Source organism: Scyliorhinus canicula, chromosome 6 (assembly GCF_902713615.1).
Source record: "Scyliorhinus canicula chromosome 6, sScyCan1.1, whole genome shotgun sequence".
In the NCBI taxonomy this organism is placed as follows: Eukaryota; Metazoa; Chordata; class Chondrichthyes; order Carcharhiniformes; family Scyliorhinidae; genus Scyliorhinus; species Scyliorhinus canicula.
The window spans coordinates 61,232,098-61,253,086 of record NC_052151.1 but is presented as its reverse complement, the minus strand read 5'-3'; the positions used below and the strand labels follow the sequence as shown (position 1 = coordinate 61,253,086).

The following is a 20,989-nucleotide window of genomic DNA, read 5'->3' as shown; positions in this document are numbered from 1 at the left end:
CAGCTGAAACGATCCAGCCCAGAGGGTGAATCTCCTCTGCAACCTTCTCCAGTGCAATCACTTCCTTTCTATAGTGTGGTAACCAGAACTGCATTTAGCCCTCCAAGTGGGGCCTACCCAGCGTTTTATGCAGCTCCAGAATAACCTCCCTGCTCTTATATAGGGGCTGGTTTAGCTCGCTCAGCTAAACCACTGGCTTTTAAAGCAGACCAAGCAGGCCAGCAGCACGGTTCAATTCCCGTACCAGCCTCCCCGGACAGGCGCCGGAATGTGGCGACTAGGGGCTTTTCACAGTAACTTCATTGAAGCCTACTCGTGACAATAAGCGATTTTCATTTCATTATATCCAATTCCTCACATGAGAGAAGTCTGTTTCTGAACACACAACATTATTTTCCAGCCCGATGATAAAAGCTGGAAGAATAAAAATATTTCATACTCTGTTTTTTCTTAAGTGTGCTATCCGGGGTCTGAGATCGATTTATCAACTATTTGACTTCATGTCAAATTTTAAATTTGAACTTTATAGTTGCTTATCTCTCTAATCAACAGTCACAACCATTTCTTCATCACCATTCCTCCTGGTATTTCCCAATGGGCCACAGCTTTGTACCCTGTAAACTTTACCCATAGAATTTACACTGCAGATGGAGGCCATTCGGCCCATCGAGTCTGCACCAGCTCTTGGAAAGAACACCCTACCCAAGCCCACACCGCCACCCTATCCCCATAACCCTGTAACCCCACCTAACCTTTTTGGACACTAAGGGCAGGTTAGCATGGCCAATCCACCTACCCACACATCTTTGGAGTGTGGGAGGAAACCGGAGCACCCGGAGGAAATCCACACACACATGGGGAGAGCTTACAGACTCCGCACAGACAGTAACCCAAGCCAGGAATCGAACCTGGGACCCTGGAGCTGTGAAGCAATTGTGCTAACCACTATGCTACTGTGCTACCCACCTCTTCAAAACTACAAGCGATCACCACGACTGTGATTGCTGATTTACAGGTTTCTAAATATATATAAGTAGCACAGTTTGGAGCACAACAAGGTTCTTGTTGACACAGGTCTTAAAGATCGGAATGAACTTGCCCTTAAAATGCCTTAAAACTTGCTTTCTATTACCAGTTATCAGGAATTGACCAGAGTAGGCAGTAGGATGTTACAGTGTGATTCTTTATTTTTACTTCTTCACCTTCTCACATTGGTAGTCAAGACTCAATGTTTTCTGGCAAGCTCAAGTTGAAACTGGTAATGACTTTGAAAATAGTGATTTCTGATTGCTCCAGAGGAGGGCATTTTTAACAAAACTATTCATTACTGAAAAGAGATTACCGATCCCAGTATGTTAAACCAACAGTTTTAAGATCCCAGGGTTTAACTACAATCTGTAGGCCTGGATATTCAGCAAGATGATGTGAACTTAGTGCAAGGGTGGATCCCATTGCCTAAATGAGAAGGTGCAATGCTTAAATTAGAATTGAGAACTTCCAGTTGATAAAAAAAATTAAGTTGAATTTTTAAGGATTTATTTTAGCTGCCGTGTTGTTGAGTAATGACTTCGAGAATAATGTTTCAGTCTAATCTAAGTTTATGTTGTTTCTTACTCTTTTTTCCTGCACAGAATGGTTATAGCGCAGAAAGAGACCATTCAGTCCATCATGTCTGCTGGCTCTCTGGAAGAGCAATTCTATTGGTCCCACTCCCCTTTGCTGCTTTGCCCACACTAGAAATAAGCATGATTGGTCAAGGGATTGCAAATATTAATCCTATTAAAATGAGCAGTAAAAAACCTTTCTTAAAAGGAAAAATACCGTGGACACAGGAAATCTGAAATAAAAACAGAAAATGCTGGATAAACGCAACAGGCCGAGCAGCATCTGTGGAGCGAGAAACATGGCCTCCATTGAGTTGAACAACTTTAGACTGAGCTTTCGCCTCCACCTTGACTTCTCCTCCCCCCCCCCCCTTTTGCTTTCTGTGATTCGGTTCCCCAGGCTTGTCCCAACGCAACTGTCCCCCCCCCCCCCCCCCCCCCCCCCACATGTCCACTGCCATGTTGTTCAGTTTTGCTCCCAGTGAGCACAGATCTTTGTTCTCTTATTAACACATTCTGCTTTCCTACCTTTACCACTATTACCACTCTTCAATTCCTAATGGCACTATTAGCCCCTTTGTCTTATGTCCATGATAACTAGGTCAGTCTCTCCTTACCTTTGACCTTTAACATACGTTCCATCCTGCACCCCCCCCCCCCCCCCCATCCCCAGTATATTGGACTCAAACGTTAACTCTGTTTCTCTCTCCACAGATGCTGCCAGACATGCTGAGTTTATCCAGCATTTTCTATTTTTATTTAATAAACCTTTGTCTTTACCGTTGAGAAGCTTTGCCAGTAATTGTCATGTTCTTTATTTAACAAATAAGAAAATAACAGGTAGTAATGGGGAATGACAGTGTGCTGAAGCATTAAGGCATTACAAACTGGTGGGTCAGTGGCTCATGCTTTCTAATTCTCCTGCGGATATAATATATTCTCTACATATAAGAAGTATTTAGATGAGCACTCAAAATGCCATAACATTCAAGGCTTTGGACCAAGTGCTGGAAATTGAGATTAGAATAGATCGATGGGCCTCTTTCTGTGCTGCTTAACTCTATGACTCCATATCCCAGGCTGCAACTAAGTGCTTTGGACACATCTGGGGCTGAATTCTCCGATTCTGAGGCCATGTCCCCGTGCCGTCATGAGAACGGTGGCGTTTTACGCCCAAAAAAGCGGCGTAAAATGACGACTGATCATCTGTTTGGCTGGGGACTAGTATGTTGGCAGCGAAGAGCACCTGGCTCTAGCTGCCGATACAGCCCAGAAAATTGCCGGGTCTGTGGCCGCTTATGCGCATGGCGGCGGCCTGCAGCGGCTACGCCGGGCTACATGGTGGCGACCGCTTGCAGACCTGGCCCACGAAATAGTACCTCACCTTTGGCCGGCTCGTGTGCCCCAGACCGCCCCTCCACAGTGCCCCCAGCCCCTGATAAAGTCCCCCCTGCCCGCGGATTGGCCCTCCCCCAACTGTGGCGGTGCTGGACTGTGTCCGCAGCCGCCATGCCAAGCTCACGACAGGATGGGATCATGAGGGACCCACGCCATCGGGAACTCGGCCAGTCGGGGTCGGAGCATCGGGGGTGCGGGCCTCACACAATGGAGGGGGCGGAGCATCGTAAAAGCTGCACCATTCCCGATTCGGTCGAGAACTGAGAGTCTCCGGCTGATCACCGAACGCGATTTTGCCGTCGGCAACTGGAGAATCCAACCCCTGGTGTTTCCTCGATGAGAAAGGGAAGTCAGTAAAAGAGCAAAGACCAAATGACTTCTTATAGCTTCTGTTTGGAGTAACATAGACAGAGGTTGAGCTCTCACGTGAGTGATACGTAGCATGGGATAAAGAGAAATAATTTGCATAAAGGAAGGTACTGGCTTTCAGACAAAGTGAATAAATGTTAATATTATATGTCAATAATAAATACAGCTGTTTAACAAAATGCTCCACTTAATAGGTCTGGTATTAAACACATTACTGCATTGTTAACAATGTACTTCTGAGGATAGCAGGTGACCAGATGTTTTGCCCCTCTGCAGTCCCATATTAAGGAGAATTCCGGATTTGACAAAAACTCGAGCGACAAAGTCTGAACACCTGCTCAGAGTGGATGATCATGATTTCACAATGAGACCTGCGTTTGGTGGTAGGAATTTATTTCATACAATTTTATTGATTCAACTTCTAATGCGTCCTTTTCTGGGAGTGTTGCTCAGTCTTCCAGTTTCCTGATTGAAAGCAAGGATTTTAGTGTTTATAAACAAATCATTTGATCTGGTAACATTTCCAGTATTTCTGGAAAAAAGAACATAAAGCATAAATATGTTTTTAAAATGGTCAATGGAGAATGACAATATTGAGACAAGTACTGCAGAATCACATTATATTCTTGAATAGTTTGTGTAGGAACAATCCATATTGATTATTTCATGCAATGTGGACAGTGCCGGCAACGACAGCATTTGTTACCCACCCCTAATTGCCCCTTGAACTGAGTGGCTTGTTGCTAGAGACATTTCAGAGGGTGTGGACTCAAAAGGGGTGGCAGATTTCCATCCGTAAATGGCATTAGTGAACCCATGGCCCCACAGCATTAGCCTGGGTCTCCAGATTGCTAGTCCAGTGACATTACCACTAAATTATCTCCCTTTGGGAATATATTAGAATTACTTGATTAGGGTTCATTATGGGGGATTTTAATCTGCATATAGGTTTGGCAAACCACAATGATCCGTACTGGAGGAATTCCTGGAGTGCAAATGGGATGGTTTTCAAGGCCAATATGTTGAGGAATAAACAGCCCATCCCAGAATGGGTATTGTGCAATGAGAATGGATCATTGGTTGTGCAGGCTAGCATGGTAGCACAGTTGCTTCACAGCTCCAGGGTTCAAGGTTCGATTCCCGGCTTGGGTCATGTCTGTGCGGAGTCTGCACGTTCTCACCGTGTCTGCGTGAGTTTCCTCCGGGTGCTCCGGTTTCCTCTCACAGACCAAAGATGTGCAGGTTAGGTGGATTGGCCATGCTAAATTACCCTTAGTGTCCAAAAAGGTTAGGTGGGGTTACTGGGTTACAGGGATAGGGTGGAGGTGTGGGCTTAAGTAGGGTGCTCTTTCCAAGAGCCGGTGCAGACTCGATGGGCCAAATGCCCTCCTTCTGCACTGCAAATTTTATGTTCTACATTATATGCTCTATCCCTTTGGGATGATTTGGATCTGTTTATTGTCACGTATACCGGGGTACAGTGAAAAGTATTTTTCTGCAAGCAGTTCAACAGATCATTTAGTACATGAAAAGAAAATACATAATAGGGCAACACAATGTAAATACATAGACACCGGCATCGGGTGAAGCATACAGGGGTGTAGTGTTAATCAGGTCAGTCTATAAGAGGGTTATTTAGGAGTCTGGTAACAGCTGATTTCGAATCATGTTTGTGTGTGTTCTCAACTTTTGTATCTCCTTCCGATGGAAGAAGTTGGAAGAGTGAGTAAGCCGAGTGGGAGGGGTCTTTGACTATGCTGCCCAGTTTCCCCAGGCAGCGGGAGGTGTAGATAGAGTCAATGGATGGGAGGCAGGTTTGTGTGATGGACTGGTCTGTGTTCACGACTCTCTGTAGTTTCTTGGGTCGAGCAGTTGCTCGAGCATCCATCTGTGATGCAGCCAGATGGATGCTTTCTATGGTGCACCTGTAAAAGTTGGTAAGAGTCAGTGTGGTCATGCCAAATTTCCTTAGTTTCCTGAGGAAGTATAGGTGCTGTTGTGCTTTCTTGGTGGTAGCGTTGGTGTGGATGGACCAGACAGATTTTTGGTGATGTGCACCCCAAGGAATTTGAAACTGCTAACCATCTCCACACGGCACCATTGATGCTGACAGGGATGTGTACAGTACTTTGCTTCCTGAAGTCAATGACCAGCTCTTTAGTTTTGCTGGCAATGAGGGAGAGATTGTTGTTGTTACACCACGATGGCATGAGGCACGAGTTGGCTATGATCAATTGGGAAACATTACTTAAAGGGATAACGGTGGATAGGCAATGCCAAATATTCAAGGAGTGCATGGGGAACTGCAACAATTAACTGGGAACGGTGGCCAAAACATGGCTTACAAGTGAAATTAGAAATAGTATTCAATCCAAGGAAGAAACTGGCCAAGAAAAGTAACAGGTCTGAGGATTGGGAGCACTTTAGAGTTCAGCAATGGAGGGCCAGGGATCGAGTAAGAAGGAGGAAATAGAGCACGAGATAAGATTGCAGGGAATATAAAAAATGATTGGAAACGTTTCTATAGGTACATGAAGAGAAAAAGATTGAAGAAGACAAATGTAGGTCCCTTCCAGTCAGAAACAGGGAATGTATAATAGGGGAAAAAGAAATGGCTGAGCATCTAAATACATACTTTGCACAAATGAGGGCACAAATAAGATACCAAAAATGTTGGGGAATGCAGGTTTAGTGAGAGGGAGGAATTGAAGGAGATCAATATTAGTAGATAAATAGTGTGGGGGAATTTGATTGGATTGAAGGTTGTTAAATCCTCAGGCCCTGATAATTTACATCCCAGAGCACTTAAGGAAGTGGATCTGGGAATAGTGGATGCATTGGGCAGCACGGTAGCATTGTGGTTAGCACAATTGCTTCACAGCTCCAGGATACCGGGTTCGATTCCCGGCTTGGGTCACTGTCTGTGCGGAGTCTGCCCATTCTTCCCGTGTGTGTGTGGGTTTCCTCCGGGTTCTCCGGTTTCCTCCCACAATCCAAAGATGTGCAGGTCAGGTAGATTGGCCATGCTAAATTGCCCTTAGTATCCAAAGTGACCTTAGTGTTGGGTGGGGTTGCTGGGTTGTGGGGATAGAGTGGAGGTGTGGACCTTGGGTGGGGTGTGCTTTCCGGGAGCTGGTGCAGACTCGATGGGCCGAATGGCCTCCTTCTGCACTGTAAATTCTATTGGTGGTCATCTTCCAAGATTTAATAGACTCTGGAAAAGTTTCTACAGATTGGAGGGTAGCTAATGTAACCTCACTATTTAAAAAAGGAGGTAGAGAGAAAACAGAATTATAAACTAGTAAGCCTGAAGTCGGTAATGGGGAAAGTCCTGGAATGCATTATCACAGATTTTATAGCAGAGTCCTTAGAAAACAGTGGCAGGATCGTACAGAGTCAGCATGGATTTATAAAGGGGAAATCCTGCTTGACAAATTTAATGAATTCTTTGAATATATCACTAGTAGAGTTGATGAAGGGGAGCCAGTGGATGTGATTTATTTGGACTTTCAAAAGGCTTTTGACAAAATCCCATAGAAGAGTTCAGCATGTAAAATTAAAGCGCATGAGATAAGGGGTAGTGTGTATTCGGATGGTTGGAAAACTGGTTAGCAGGCAGGAAACAAAGAGTAGGAATTAACGGGTCTTTTTCAAATTAGCAAGCAGTGACTAGTGGGGTACGGCAGAGATCGGTGCTGAGACCCCAGCTTTCACAATATATATTCATGATTTTGATGAGGGAACATGTAATATCTCCAAATTTGCAGAAGACACAAAGCTGGGTTGGAGGGTGAGCTGTGAGGAGGATGCAGAGATCCTTCAGTGTGATTTGGACAAGTAGAGTGAGTGGGTCAATGAATAGCAGATGTAGTATAATTTGGATAATTTTGAGTTTAGCCACTTTGAAGCAAAATCGGGAAGGCAGACTATTATCTGATTGGCCATAAGTTAGGAGAGGGAAATGTGCAACAAGACCTTGATGTTCTCGTACACCAGTCACTGAAGGTAATCATGCAAGTAAAGAAGGAAAGTTATATATTGGCCATCACAACGCGAGGATTTGAGTACAGGAGCAGGGATGTCTTGCTACAATTATTCAGGGTCTTGGTGAGACCACACCTGGAATATTGTGTGCAGTTTGTCTCCTTATCTGAGGAAGGATGTTCTTGCTCTAGAGGGAGTGCAGCGAAAGATTCCCAGACAGATTCCTGGGATGGCGGGATTGACATATGAGGAGAGATTGAGTCGGTCAGGATCGTATTCACTGGAGTTCAGAAGAATTATAGGGGGGATCTCATAGAAACCTATAAATTTTTAACCCGTCCAGACAGCATAGATGCAATAAGGTTGTTCCTGATGGTGGGGTGTCCAGAACCATGGGTCACAGTCTGAGGATACGGGTAGACCATTTAGGACTGAGATGAGGAGAAATTTCTTCGTCCAGAGAGTCGTGAGCCTGTGGATTTTGTTACCACAGGTAGTTGAGGCCAAAACATTGTATGTTTTCAAGAAGCAGTTACATGTAGCACCTGGGGCGAAGGGGATCAAAGGATATGGGGTAAAGGCAGGATTAAGCTATTGAGTTGGATGATCAGCCATGATCATAATGAATAGTGGAACAGGCTCAAAGGGCCAAATGGCCACCTCCTGCTCCAATTTTCTGTTTCTATAATGATGAAAGACCTATTCTGGAACTCAGCCTAAAGCGAAGGCAGATGTTGAATCGGCCTGCCCAATATTTAGGCATGCATATTGAAATGAAATATTAATTTTGGGAACACGTCATCCAATGTACTTTTAACATTGGCATCATAATGCCTACCATTGCTGTCAATGTGCCCCTGGCACCCAGCATTGCTAAGGTAGTGAGCAGAGTTTTAAAAATGGTATCGTCCAATACAGTTGATTGCAGAGTAATTTATTCTTAACCTGCGCCACCGACCATGCTGCGTGGTAGGTGTCACTCCAACTCCCACCTACTCAGTTATGGTAGGGATTTGGGGAAAGTTACAGAACAAAGAGATCTAGACGTACAGGTTCTTAGCTCCTTAAAGGTGGAATCGCAGGTGGACAGGGTGGTGAAGAAGGCATTCAGCATGCTAGGTTTTAATGGTCAGAATATTGACTACAGGAGTTGGGACGTCTTGTTGAAGTTGTACAAGACATTGACAAGACCACACATGGAATACTGTGTTCAGTTCTAGTCACCCTATTATAGGAAGGATATTGTTAAACTAGAAAGAGTGCAGAAGAGATTTACAAGGATGCCACCAGGACTTGATGGTCTGAGTTATGTGGATAGGCTGGGACTTTTTTCCCTGGTGCGTAGAAAGCTTAGGGGTGATCTTATAAAGGTCTATACAATACTGAGGAGCATAGATTGGATTGGATTGGATTGGATTTGTTTATTGTCACGTGTACCGAGGTACAGTGAAAAGTATTTTTCTGCAAGCAGCTCAACAGATCATTCAGTACATGGGAAGAAAAGGTAATTAAACAAAATTCAAGAAAATACATAATAGGGCAACACAAGACATACAATGTAACTACATAAGCATTGGCATTGGATGAAGCGTACAGGGTGTAGTAATAAGACGGTCATTTAGGAGTCTGGTGACAGTGGGGAAGAAGCTGTTTTTGAGTCTGTTCGTGCATGTTCTCAGACTTCTGTATCTCCTGCCGGATGGAAGAAGTTGGAAAAGTGAATAAGCCGAGTGGGTGGGATCCTTGATTATGCTGCCCGCTTTCCCCAGGCAGCGGGAGGTGTAGATGGAGTCAATGGATGGGAGGCAGGTTCGTGTGATGGACTCGGCGGTATTCACGAGTCTCTAAAGTTCCTTGCGGTCCTGGGCCAAGCAGTTGCCATACCAGGCTGTGATGCAGCCTGATAGGATGCTTTCTATAGTGCATCTGTAAAAGTTGGTACGGATTAATATGGACATGCCGAATTTCCTTAGTTTCTTGAGGAAGTATAGGCGCTGTTGTGCTTTCTTGGTGATAGCGTTGACGTGAGTGGATCAGGACAGATTTTTGGTGATGTGCACCCCTAGGAAGTTAAGGTAAGGTAAGATAAGGTAGATAGATGGTCAACATATTTCCCCAATGGTAGAGGAGTCTAGAACTAGAGGGCATAGGTTTAAGGTGAGAGGGGAGAGATACAAAAGAGACCATGGGGAAATATTTTCACTACAGAGGGTGGTGAGCATCTAGAATGAGCTGCCAGAGGCAGTGGTAGAGGCGGGTACAATTTTCTTCCTTTAATGAACAGTTATACAGTTACATGGGCAGGGTGGGTCTCGATAGATATGGGCCAAATGCGGGAAAGTGGGACTAGCTTAGTGATAGAAACTGGGCGGCATGGACAAGCTGGGCCGAACGGCCTGTTTCCATGCTGTAAACACCTATGACTCTGTAAATGGAATACAATGGGAACTGTTCTTGTGACTATGATTACATTTAATTTGAATATATTTGCAGTTTGTCTGTGTGACTTACTTCAGTAGAATCACTGAATCGTTACAGAGCAGAAGGAGGCCATTCCGCCCATTATGTTTGCATCAGCTGCCCATTCCCCTGCCTTTTCCCTGTAACCCTGCGCATGCTCCCTTTTCAGATAACAGTCAAATTCCCTTTTGAACGCCTCAATTTTGATCCTGCCTCCACCACACTCTCAGGCAGAGCATCCCAGATGTTAACCACTTGCTGCATGAAAAAGTTTTTTCTCATATTACTGTTTTGTTTTTTGGAGCCAATTAGAACAAAGAAGAATACTGCACAGGAACAAGCCCTCCAGCCCTCTAAGCCTGTACCGGTCATGATACCAACCTTGGCCAAAGCCCTCAGACCTTCCTAGTGCCATATTCCTCTATACCCATCCTATCCATGTATTTGTTGAGATGCCTTTAAATCTGTGCCCTCTCATTCTTAATCTTTACATGAGCAGGAACAGTTTTTTCCTATTTACTCTGTCCAGACCCCCTCATGATTTTGAATACCTCTATCCAGTCTCATTTCAGCCTTCCTTTCTCCAAGGAATACAGACCAAAGTCCTCTGATGTATCTTCATAACTGAAGTTCCACATCCATGAATATTTCCTGCACTGTCTCCAAAGCCTTTGCATCCTTCTTGAAGTGCAGCACCCAGAACTGGGGACAATACTCCAGTCGATGCTGAACTAGTGTCTTATACAAGTTCAACATAATCTCCCTGCTCGTACTCTACGCCCCGATGAATAAAGTATGCCTTATTAACCGCTTTCTGAGCCTGTATTTAGCCTATTCAAAGTAGAATTGCAGGTTTAGATAGATTCACACCTCTGTCATCCTGAGTCCCAAATTTGCAAGGTTATTTTTATCTTTGTAGCATTAAGAACTGTTAGCTACAGACTACACAATTCCTGTGATTCTTCTGAAAAATTCACTACTCACTGGACTTTGAAATTGAGAAGTCAGAGATTTGAAATGTAATGACTTTGGTGCAAGGACATGTAACGAACAACATTGTTAACCAAATTTGTGACTTAGTAATTTAAAAAATAGAAAACCATCTTCTCTATTTCCTTTGTGCTCCCATGGACTACAAAAGTTGTGGTTTCTGATAGCAGTAGCTATTATTGTTCAAACATTCTTCTGGAGAATAAGAGCAGTAATTCATTATCCTGAACTTTATATTTTTATAAATGTATTTATAGGATGTGGACGTCACTGACGAGGTCATGGATGCCCAGTCTTGAGTTGCTAGATCTGTTTGAAGTCTATCCCATTTAACATGGTGGTAGTGGTACTCAACACGATGGAGGGTATCCTCAATGTGAAGACGAGACTTTGCCTCCACAAGGACTGTGCGATGTAACTTTAAAGCTCTCCACCTCTCCCACGCAGTGTGCAGTGACATGCACTTGGAATTAAGACTGTAAATCCCTTTTTTAGATTTTGTATCTTTACTGCTTAGTGCAAGCCCCATTGGCTGTGGAATTTGACTAAGCATCTGGAAGCTCAGAGAGAGTACAAAGTGAGGATTAACTAGCTCAGGCTCCTGATGACCATGTGGATTAGAGGAAGCAGCAATTTGTGCTCCGTGTATGTGCATGTGTGTCTGTACAGCAACTGCCTATCTGTTTATCCTGGGAAACACAGGCACACACACATATGATATGTTGCTTGCAAAGTATTTCCCAGGGTGTGTGTCCTCCTGTGGAACATGTAAATTGCTCAAATTTCCAAAATAAAATGTCTATCCTAAACAAAATTTATACTGAGGCATATTTAATTTTAGAATGCTGTAATTTTGTGTATCATATCGATGGCTTAAAGGTAATGCAAAGCAGTATTAACTCACTGTATTTGTGAAATGCTTTTTGCAACAATGCTGTCACATGGGCTGATTTCTGCACTTGACGAGGATGTAATCAGGTTCTTGATGCTAAAATCTCACCAGTCGGAGGTGAAGGCCCTGAAGGAAATTTGTCAGCAATTTTTGTTGTTAGTATGTAATAAATGAATGAATGAGGAGGAGATTGCTGTCTTTGGAGAGGAAATGTGCTTTCCCAGGTTTTATAATAATATAATAACCTTTTATTGTTACAAGTATGAAGTTACTGTGAAAAGCCCCTCGCACTTTTCTTTATTTTTCTTTACCTACAAACTGAATGTGTTTCCGGTGGATTAATTTTTCAATAATTTCCGCATAACACAGATGGACAGATTACCATACTGGAGAAACAGCGACTCATCTTCTGATTCGTCATGCTGCAGTCTTCTGGACTTAACATTTAGTTCAACAACGTCAGACTTTGAACTCCATGATTTTAAAACCAAATTTTTCCCCCAACTCCCCCCCCCCCCCCCCAAATAGGGCCACCCGCCACTCATTCTTAAATTTTGCTTTCACAGAGTGTGGACCCCTGCTCTGGTATTGACACATTCTGCTATCTGAATGAAAAAATGAAATGAAAAATGAAATGAAAATTGCTTATTGTCACGAGTAGGCTTCAATGAAGTCACTGTGAAAAGCCCCTAGTTGCCACATTCCGGCACCTGTTCGGGGAGGCTGGTACGGGAATTGAACCGTGCTGCTGGCCTGCCTTGGTCTGTTTTAAAAGCCAGCGATTTAGCCCAGTGTGCTAAACCAGCCCCTATTTTACCATTATGCTACAATTAGTACCTTCTTTCGTCTTCAACACAACCATTGACATTGCTCTGTGTTCCATGACATTTTTGTCAAATCTCTCTTTAGTTCTCACCTATCTCTGACTTTCTCCTTTGCTCCACCTGCTCCACTCTCTTTGAAACCATATCAAATCCATCAAATTTCTCTCTCTTTACCTCTGAGGAAGAGTCAGGCGGACTCAAAACATTCACTCCTTTTCCTTCTCCAGGGATGCTGCAAGACCTGCTGAGTTTTTCCAGCATTTTCAGTTTTTATTTCAGATTTCCAGCATCTGCAGTGTTTTACTTTTATCACCCACCAATACATCCTCTCTGTGGTGCGTTGCCCAGAACCGTACCTAGTATTTCAGATGTGGTGTAACTAGAGCTTTGTCTGAGTGTAACAGTTATTAAGACTAGCATTCCACTGTGAAGCACCAGTAAGTACAACTTCTCAGAAGTCAGAATTTTGTTTAATTGGTCAGAAAACCGACCAAAAACTCCCAAAAGTGAACAGGTAGGCCAAAAGGTCAAACCAACAACCTAGCAATATGCTGTGGATGAGCCCTTTAAGTAGCTCTGCAGGACGGCACGGTGGCACAGTGGCTAGCACTGCTGCCTCACGGCGCCGAGGACCCGGGTTCAACCCTGGCCCCGGGTCCCTGTCCGTGTGGAGTTTGCACATTCTCTCCTTGTCTGCTTGGGTCTCACCCCACAAACCCAAAGATGTGCAGGGTAGATGGATTGGCCACGCTAAATGGCCCCTTAATTGGAAATAAAAGAATTGCGTTTTCTAAATTTATTTTTTAAGTTGCACAGCTGGAGACATCTTCTTGCAAGTTAATGGCAATAGTTGCTGAGCGAGGTTATCATGTGTTAAGTCAAGCAGCAGGGCAGGTCATTATCATAAAAACATCCTCCAATCAAGTTTGGATTCCTTACTTAAATATCCCGTTGCCTGTTTAAGATAATTCTGACATGGAAGAAGCACATGCTTAACCCCCCCATTATAGGCAAGGCTGAGGTGTTTTACACATGAAAAATGGAAGTGGTACTAATAAATTTCTCGACTTCTGTCTTGCCATTACAAAAATTAGCTTGGATTTTTAAAACGGAAATCAATGTCATATTTTCCATGACATACTAATTTGAACAAATCCACAAACTTGTGATTTCTGAACATTTATAGATGTGTCAAAACTAACACATGAGGAAAATATTGACATCTGCACTGTTGCCTCTCCTTAGTTTATCACCTCCACTCTCAACAATTCCACTAACAATTTACGAACAAACCTAGAGATCATCTTGCCCTTGCAGTCATTTTTCTTTTTAACCAGTGCTAAGTAAAGTGATCACCTTTATCCTTCAGCCCAGTAATCATCCAAATATTACGTAACTTAACTGCAAACCATGTCCCACATCTAGCAGAGGCCACGTTTGCACTATTGCTATGAAAAAAGAGATTTAACTTTCAGATGGCTCTGTCTCATCACTGTTGTCCAGATTGGGTCTCTGCGAAGAGATCAGCTCAGCTAGATGGCACTCTGCCCAGGTGTTCACGAATGACTGATTATGTTTTTATCAATTTAAACTAATGAAAAACAGCTCCAATCCAGTTCCTCCTGGACGTAGACCCACGCCACAAAGCTGCCCCTAATTCCATGCTAAGTATCGTTAAACTGATGGGTTTATAGGATAGCTGGAGGGGGAAATAAGGCAGAGTAGGAAAAACACGGGATGCCCAAAATGAAATTCTCATTCCCCAGCAACAATAGCATATTTATCTAATGCCTTTAAGGCAATACACGATTCACAGAAGTGTTACTAAAAGAACAATTGACAGTGAGGCAGGCAGCAAATATTGGGTTGAATTTTACCAGCTCCCAGGAGGCAAGGGGTGGTAGTGGTGGGAGTGGGGAACTAGAAAATCGTGGTGAGCCATGGTTCCGGATCAGTTCCCCGGTCATTCCCTACCATTGTGGAATTTTACTGATGGCAGGACAGGCTGCCTGCCTCCTTAATCATTAAGTTACGTGAGGGTCTTGTTCAGGGCTTTATTACTCTGCTGTTGGCATTCTGCTGATGGTGGATCAATCCCCTGCCACATGAGAAGGCTGCCAACAAGGCGACTTCCCAGCAGCAGCCCAGGGGGAGGGGAAGGAGCTTTAAAGCAAACAGGGGGCCATGAGCAGGGAAGGCAGCACCTGCAGCCCCAACTCTTATAACCCCCCCTGGGGGGCCAAGGACTGCTCCATTCGATTTCCCCCTTCCATAGCTGAGTATGAACTCCCCCCTGTAATTGGGGGCGGGGTTTCACCTTAACAAGTGAAAAGCACTCAGTATAGAAACCCTGACCTGGGTGCAGGTCAGGGAGGATGGCCCTTCGGGAAAGGAGTTAGAGTCTTTCATTTCTACCCTACTGTGTGGTCCTGTCATCGCTTCCGTTCGGGATCTACACTGGCGACGAGGGTGAAGTGGAGCTGCCGCAGCTGCCGTGCTTCTACTGTCGGCCCACTTCGTTCAGGCCCATGGGGGCCTCCACTGCAGCCAGGGAGATGTCACACATCGGGAAACTGGACCAGTTTGATGCAGGGACTGAACACTGGACCCAATATATAGAATAGGTGCAATATTTTTTCCGGTCAAATGCAATTGTTGGGGATGAAAGGCAGACCGTTATCCGGCTGGCAGCACGCGGGAGACCCACATGCGGACAGTCCGGACTCTAAGCTTTCGCCATTGGTGGCCCTGGTTGAGGCACACCTTAAACTGCAGCCCCCTGATAATGGTCAACCAGTTCCGGTTCCACGTGCCTCGCAGGCCCAAGGAGAATCAAATAGCTTGAGGGTGCTCGCCACTGCGTGTGAATTCGGGGCTGCACTGTCCGAATCCTTGTGGGACAGTTTCATCTGTGGGCTCCGAGATACTGATACCCAAAGACGGCTCCTTATGGAGGCCAACTTAACCCTCCAGAGAGCGGTGGACATTGCCATGTCCTGAGAGAGCATGGAGTGCAGGGTCTAAGAGTTGTAGGGCTTGGCGGTCCGAAACCTTAGCCCCCAGCACGACTGCCAACTGACTGCTCCCGGACCCAGGTGACAAGAGCTGCCGCGAAGCGAGAGTGACCACAGAATCCAGGGTCATCGCTATGGTGCACCGAGGTGCGACCGGGAGGATTCCCCCAAAACAGAACACCAAGATGGCAGCCGCATGCCACAGGCTGGGCGCTGCAAACAGGGCTGGGAGGGCCCCATCCCATTCCCCGCCAGAATCCCAGGCATTACCACCCACCTAGAGGCCGGGGGCATCTATGTGGAGGACCAGGAGGAAGAGTGCCAACTGTGTTACTGACCCCAGGGTTGTACCCATCCAAATTGCGTTAAAAGCGAACAGGCATCCCATTGACATTGAGCTCAATACAGGAGCAGCGGTCGCAATGATCAGTCGCAGGACGTTCAATATTATCAAGTCCAGTCTACATACTTTGAACCATTGGGACACAGATGCCCGATTGGCAACGTACACTAGAGAGCCGTTGGCCATTGACCATGGCATACGGGGACCAGTCGGCATGTTCGCTCTTGATGGTAATTTTCAGAGGAGGACCCAGCTTACTGAGCTGGGATTGGCAACGTATCTGTTGCATGTACGCCCACAGCCCGGAAGGAGTATTGGCACAATTTCCAGCCATATTCGCCGAAGGCCTCCAGATGATAGAGGGCACGATGGCCAGGATCAGTGTGGACAAGGACGCACAGCCCCATTATTTCCATGCTTGCCTTGTGCCATATGCGCTGCGGCCCAAGGTTGATGAGAATGTAAGAGGCATGGTTAGTAGTTTGCAGATTACACCATGATAGGTGACACAGTGGATAGTGAAGAAGGTTATATAAGATTGCAACACGATCTTGACCAGTTGGGCCCGTGGGCCGATGAATGGCAGATGGAGTTCAATTTGGATAACTGTGAGGTGATGCATTTTGGTAGATCAAATCAGGGCAGGACCTACTCAGTTAACGTAGGGGATTTAGGGAGAGTTACAGAACAAAGAGAATGCCTTTTAGAAGTCCATCTACACCACATTAACAGCAATACCCTCATGGCATCTGTTACCTCTTCAAAAAAACTTCAGCAATTTAATTAAACAACCAAGGCAGACTGCTGGTCAGTGGAAGGAGATTTGCCAACTTTCCAGATCCTGGGTGCCAATTGGAGCCCCCTCCCCAATATTTTTCCTTCCCTGTGTCCACCGTCCCCTCCAGCGCTGACAACCATGCCCTCCTTCCACCCTCACCAGGGCCTGTCAGCCAACCGTGGTGAGGTGCCAGACTTACTTGGGTTTCGAGGCATCCACGGCTACTCTTCCACCCAGGCCGTCTGGAGTTCGATGAGTGCCCACCGCTGCTGGTGGCAATGCCATTTCTGCAGAGCTCCTGCCCTCGTCTTCCTGGAAAGTGGTGAACATCTTGCATCCAAAAGCCCATCAGATAAAAATTAAAGTTGGATGCAGCGGACAGTGGAGGCGGGCTTCCACCTGATATTTAGACTGAGGTGCAGGGTGCCAACCCTCTGTGTCTAATCCAACCCAGTGACTTTGATTTATTCAATATCTAGTTGGAGGAAATTACTGATCAACTTGCACTGGATGTGACAGACAGGTATTGTGGCAATTTAGAGGTATTGAAGTGGATTGAGAGAGGTGGGCAGCACATTGGCACAGTGGTTAGCACCGTGGCTTCACAGCGCCAGGGTACCAGGTTCGATTCCCAGCTGGGTCACTGTCTGTGTGGAGTCTGCACGTTCTCCCTTTGTCTGCGTGGGTTTCCTCCGGGTGATCCGGTTTCCTCCCACTAGTCCCGAAAGATGTGCTGTTAAGTAATTTGGACATGCTGAATTCTCCCTCTATGTACTCGAACAGGCACCGGAATATGGCGACGAGGAGCTTTTCACAGTAACATCATTGCAATGTAAGCCTACTTGTGACAATATTATTATTATTATTATGAAGTAGCTGCATAAATGTGAAAAATGGCACTGTATTTTGGATGATGTCACTGAAGGGCAGCATGGAGGTGATAAATAGGAAGGGGCCAAGGATAAATCCTTGAGGGACACCAGAAGTAACAGTACAGAGGAGCCATTTGCAGCTGATTCTTTGGCTATGATGAGATGGCTAAGAATGGAACCAGGCAAGTGCAGTCCACCCATATAGAGGACAGTAAAGAAGCGTTGGAGGAAGACATTGTGGCCAATTATATCAAATGATGCGTAGAATAAAGGGTTAACAGATGGGCTGTACAATATGATGTAGGTGATGTACCACTGACATTTATCAGTCATGTGTTAGATGTGAGAGAGAGGTTGGAATAATGGGCGGTATTCTCCGCTAAGGCCAAAAATCGCGGAGGCCGTCGTGAACTCGGCTGTGGTTCACGATGGCCTCGGGGCCCACTCCCCGCACCTAATTCACCCCCCACCCAGGGGGGCTAGGAGCGGGCCCCCGCCGTTCCCGGCCGCAACCTCGGCAGAAGTGACGCGCGATCGACGCTTTTCATGATGTCATCCGCGCATGCGCGGGTTGCCGGTTCCAACCCGCGCATGCGCGGATGACATCACCGCGCAGACGGCACAAACCCGCGCATGCGCGGTGCCGTCTTTCTCCACCGCCGCCCGGCAAGACGTGGCGGCTTGATCTTGCCGGGCGGCGGAGGGGAAAGAGTGCGTCCGTTTTGGACGCTGGCCCGACGATCGGTGGGCACCGATCGCGGGCCTGTCCCCTCCGGAGCACAGTCACGGTGCTCCTATCCAAATCGGGCCCCTAGATGCCCGAAACGGGCATCTGGCGCCCGTTACACGAATGCAGCGACCAGGTGTGGTTGCTGCTGTGGTGAAACGGGCGTGAAGGGCCGGCCGCTCGGCCCATCGGGCTCGGAGAATCGCCGTTCGCCGTGAAAAACGGCGAGCGGCGATTTTTCCGAGGGAGAGGAGAATTGCGAAGGCGCCGGGGGGGTGTAAAAAATGTCGGGAGGCCCTCTCTCGATTCTCCCAGGCCGCGTGGGGAGCGGAGAATTCCGCCCATTTGTCTCTGAGCATCGTGCCTACTCTATAACCTATTTAGATGTAATATTAATAAACAAGCGTTAAGCAGATACAAGAGTATGTCTAGAGTGTGTCTACTGCCAAGTCTCTCACCTAGAGTCCAAGATAAAAGGACCGAATCTCAGAGCATGGTCGCAGCTTTGGAGACATCAATGTGAAGAACAGGTCAGTGTTATTGAAAGAACAACCAAGTGAAGGACACCCCGATAACAGCTTGTAACAAATTGGTGGAAGGAGCAGGCACACTGGAGAGAGGTACTGGTGAGCAGCTCCTACCCTTTCCCAACCTCAAAGGCACGCAGAAAAACCAGCGGTGGGAGTTATGGAAACGCCACTATTTTCCAGAATTGAACAGCATCAGTCTTTCATGAAAAATAGCAACCTTGCTTTATGCGGTAGCTCCAGTAGCAGACGGAGTTCTCCTAAGGCAGCGGGTGGAGGAGTCTACTGTGGATTTTGAGACTGTACTGAGGCTTCACTTGGACCTATTTGCTGGGTAGGCCTATGGGCAGCAACCCCACCCACACAAAAGCCCAACAAACTGGGCAAAAGCATGTGGAAGAAAACCTAGAGTAGACGCCAGGACTGCCCAAAGGGGCATGGAATGCTCCCAGTGCAGCAACATGGGACATTTCAAGCATATCTGCAAATCCAACAATTTCAATTAAAGGTGAACAGCGGCGTGCAGAGGTCTGGTGATGCCCGGGGCAAATCTTGATTATATGCCCCCAAAGACTCAAGTATAAGGCCTAATATACTGAGAAATATTATGAGAAAGGAAAACATTTTGAATATATAAACACAGATGAAACATGAAATAAACGCTTTAAACATAGAACAGTACAGCACAGAACAGGCCCTTCGGCCCTCAATGTTGTGCTGAGCCATGATCACCCTACTCAAACCCACGTATCCACCCTATACCCGTAACCCAACAACCCCCCCCTTAACCTTACTTTTATTAGGACACTACGGGCAATTTAGCATGGCCAATCCACCTAACCCGCACATCTTTGGACTGTGGGAGGAAACCGGAGCACCCGGAGGAAACCCACGCACACAGGGGGAGGACGTGCAGACTCCACACAGACAGTGACCCAGCCGGGAATCGAACCTGGGACCCTGGAGCTGTGAAGCATTTATGCTAACCACCATGCTACCCTGATTTATTCGATTTTAATATTAATCAATCAAATTTATTAAGTTCTTTTCCCCAAATGATACCTCCTGTCACAAAACACCTGAACTACTTCATTTTTTACATCAGCTGTGAGAAATTCTTTTTCAATGCTTATTAAAGCCAGGTTGGTCAGTCGCTCCTGTGACATAGAAGACCTCAGATATGTTTTTATTAATTTCAGTTTTGAAAATGACCTTTCACAGCTTGCGACTGAAAATGCAATTGTAAGCAGTAATCTGTATGAAACACACAGCGTCGGAAAGACATCCCTCCCATACTGCAGTAAAGACTCCAGAGCATCTTTAGGATCAGGGGGAACTCTAGTCCCTCCAGCTCGAAGGAGCATCACAAAATCAATAATTTCGTCATATAACTGAATTGCAACCACATCATTGTCATAATAATTTGCAAAGTCTGAACATTCCTTTTTTAATTTCTCTCTTTCTTGTTCATCTCCACTGATAATTTTGTGCAATTTATATCATAGACTTGCAAATTAGTGGTATCTGTATTCAAATATTAGCATGTTAAGGAATAAATGTCTCCTATTCCGAGATTAAATGCCATAGCAGTCCTCTGATCATCCAGGCTTCACTCTTACTACATCCCACGTAAATATTTCATTAAATATCACCAAAAAACCTATAAAAAACGTAGTTGCACCCGTTCTAGAGCTATTCACTGACCTCTTTATCTTTGCCATCTCTAAGGTATAGGACGGCTGCCTGAGGTTAAATTGCGCTGTAAGTTAGTCAATTTCCCCTTAGCGCTGGAATTCTAGGGATATTGTTCTCTTCTTCAGTCATTTTGCTTTGCAACAAAGTAGCATAGTGGTTAGCATCAATGCTTCACAGCTCCAGGGTCCCAGGTTTGGTTCCCAGCTGGGTCACTGTCTGTGCGGAGTCTGCACGTCCTCCTCGTGTGTGCGTGGGTTTCCTCCGGGTGCTCCGGTTTCCTCCCACAGTCCAAAGATGTGCGGGTTAGGTGGATTGGCCATACTAAATTGCCCGTAGTGTCCTAAAAAGTAAGGTTAAGGGGGAGTTGTTGGGTTACGGGTATAGGGTGGATACGTGAGTTTGAGTAGGGTGATCATTGCTCGGCACAACATCGAGGGCCGAAGGGCCTGCTCTGTGCTGTACTGTTCTAAATCTAAATCAACGGGTGAGATGTTATGTCTCAAAAGTTGCGC

At 45.8% G+C, this 20,989-nt stretch overlaps 1 protein-coding gene across 3 annotated transcripts in view; it reads left to right on the top strand.

Moving 5' to 3' along the window:
- The window catches only part of LOC119967181 (gamma-aminobutyric acid receptor subunit rho-2-like), a 74,828-nt gene that overhangs the window by 9,200 nt on the left and 44,639 nt on the right, over nucleotides 1-20,989 (top strand). For all 3 annotated transcript variants that reach the window (XM_038799350.1, XM_038799349.1, XM_038799347.1), the window contains exon 2: nucleotides 3,648-3,754. In XM_038799350.1, coding sequence (XP_038655278.1) covers nucleotides 3,736-3,754 — 19 coding nt within the window. In that variant the 5' untranslated portion in view covers nucleotides 3,648-3,735. The remainder of the gene's footprint in view (nucleotides 1-3,647; nucleotides 3,755-20,989) is intronic.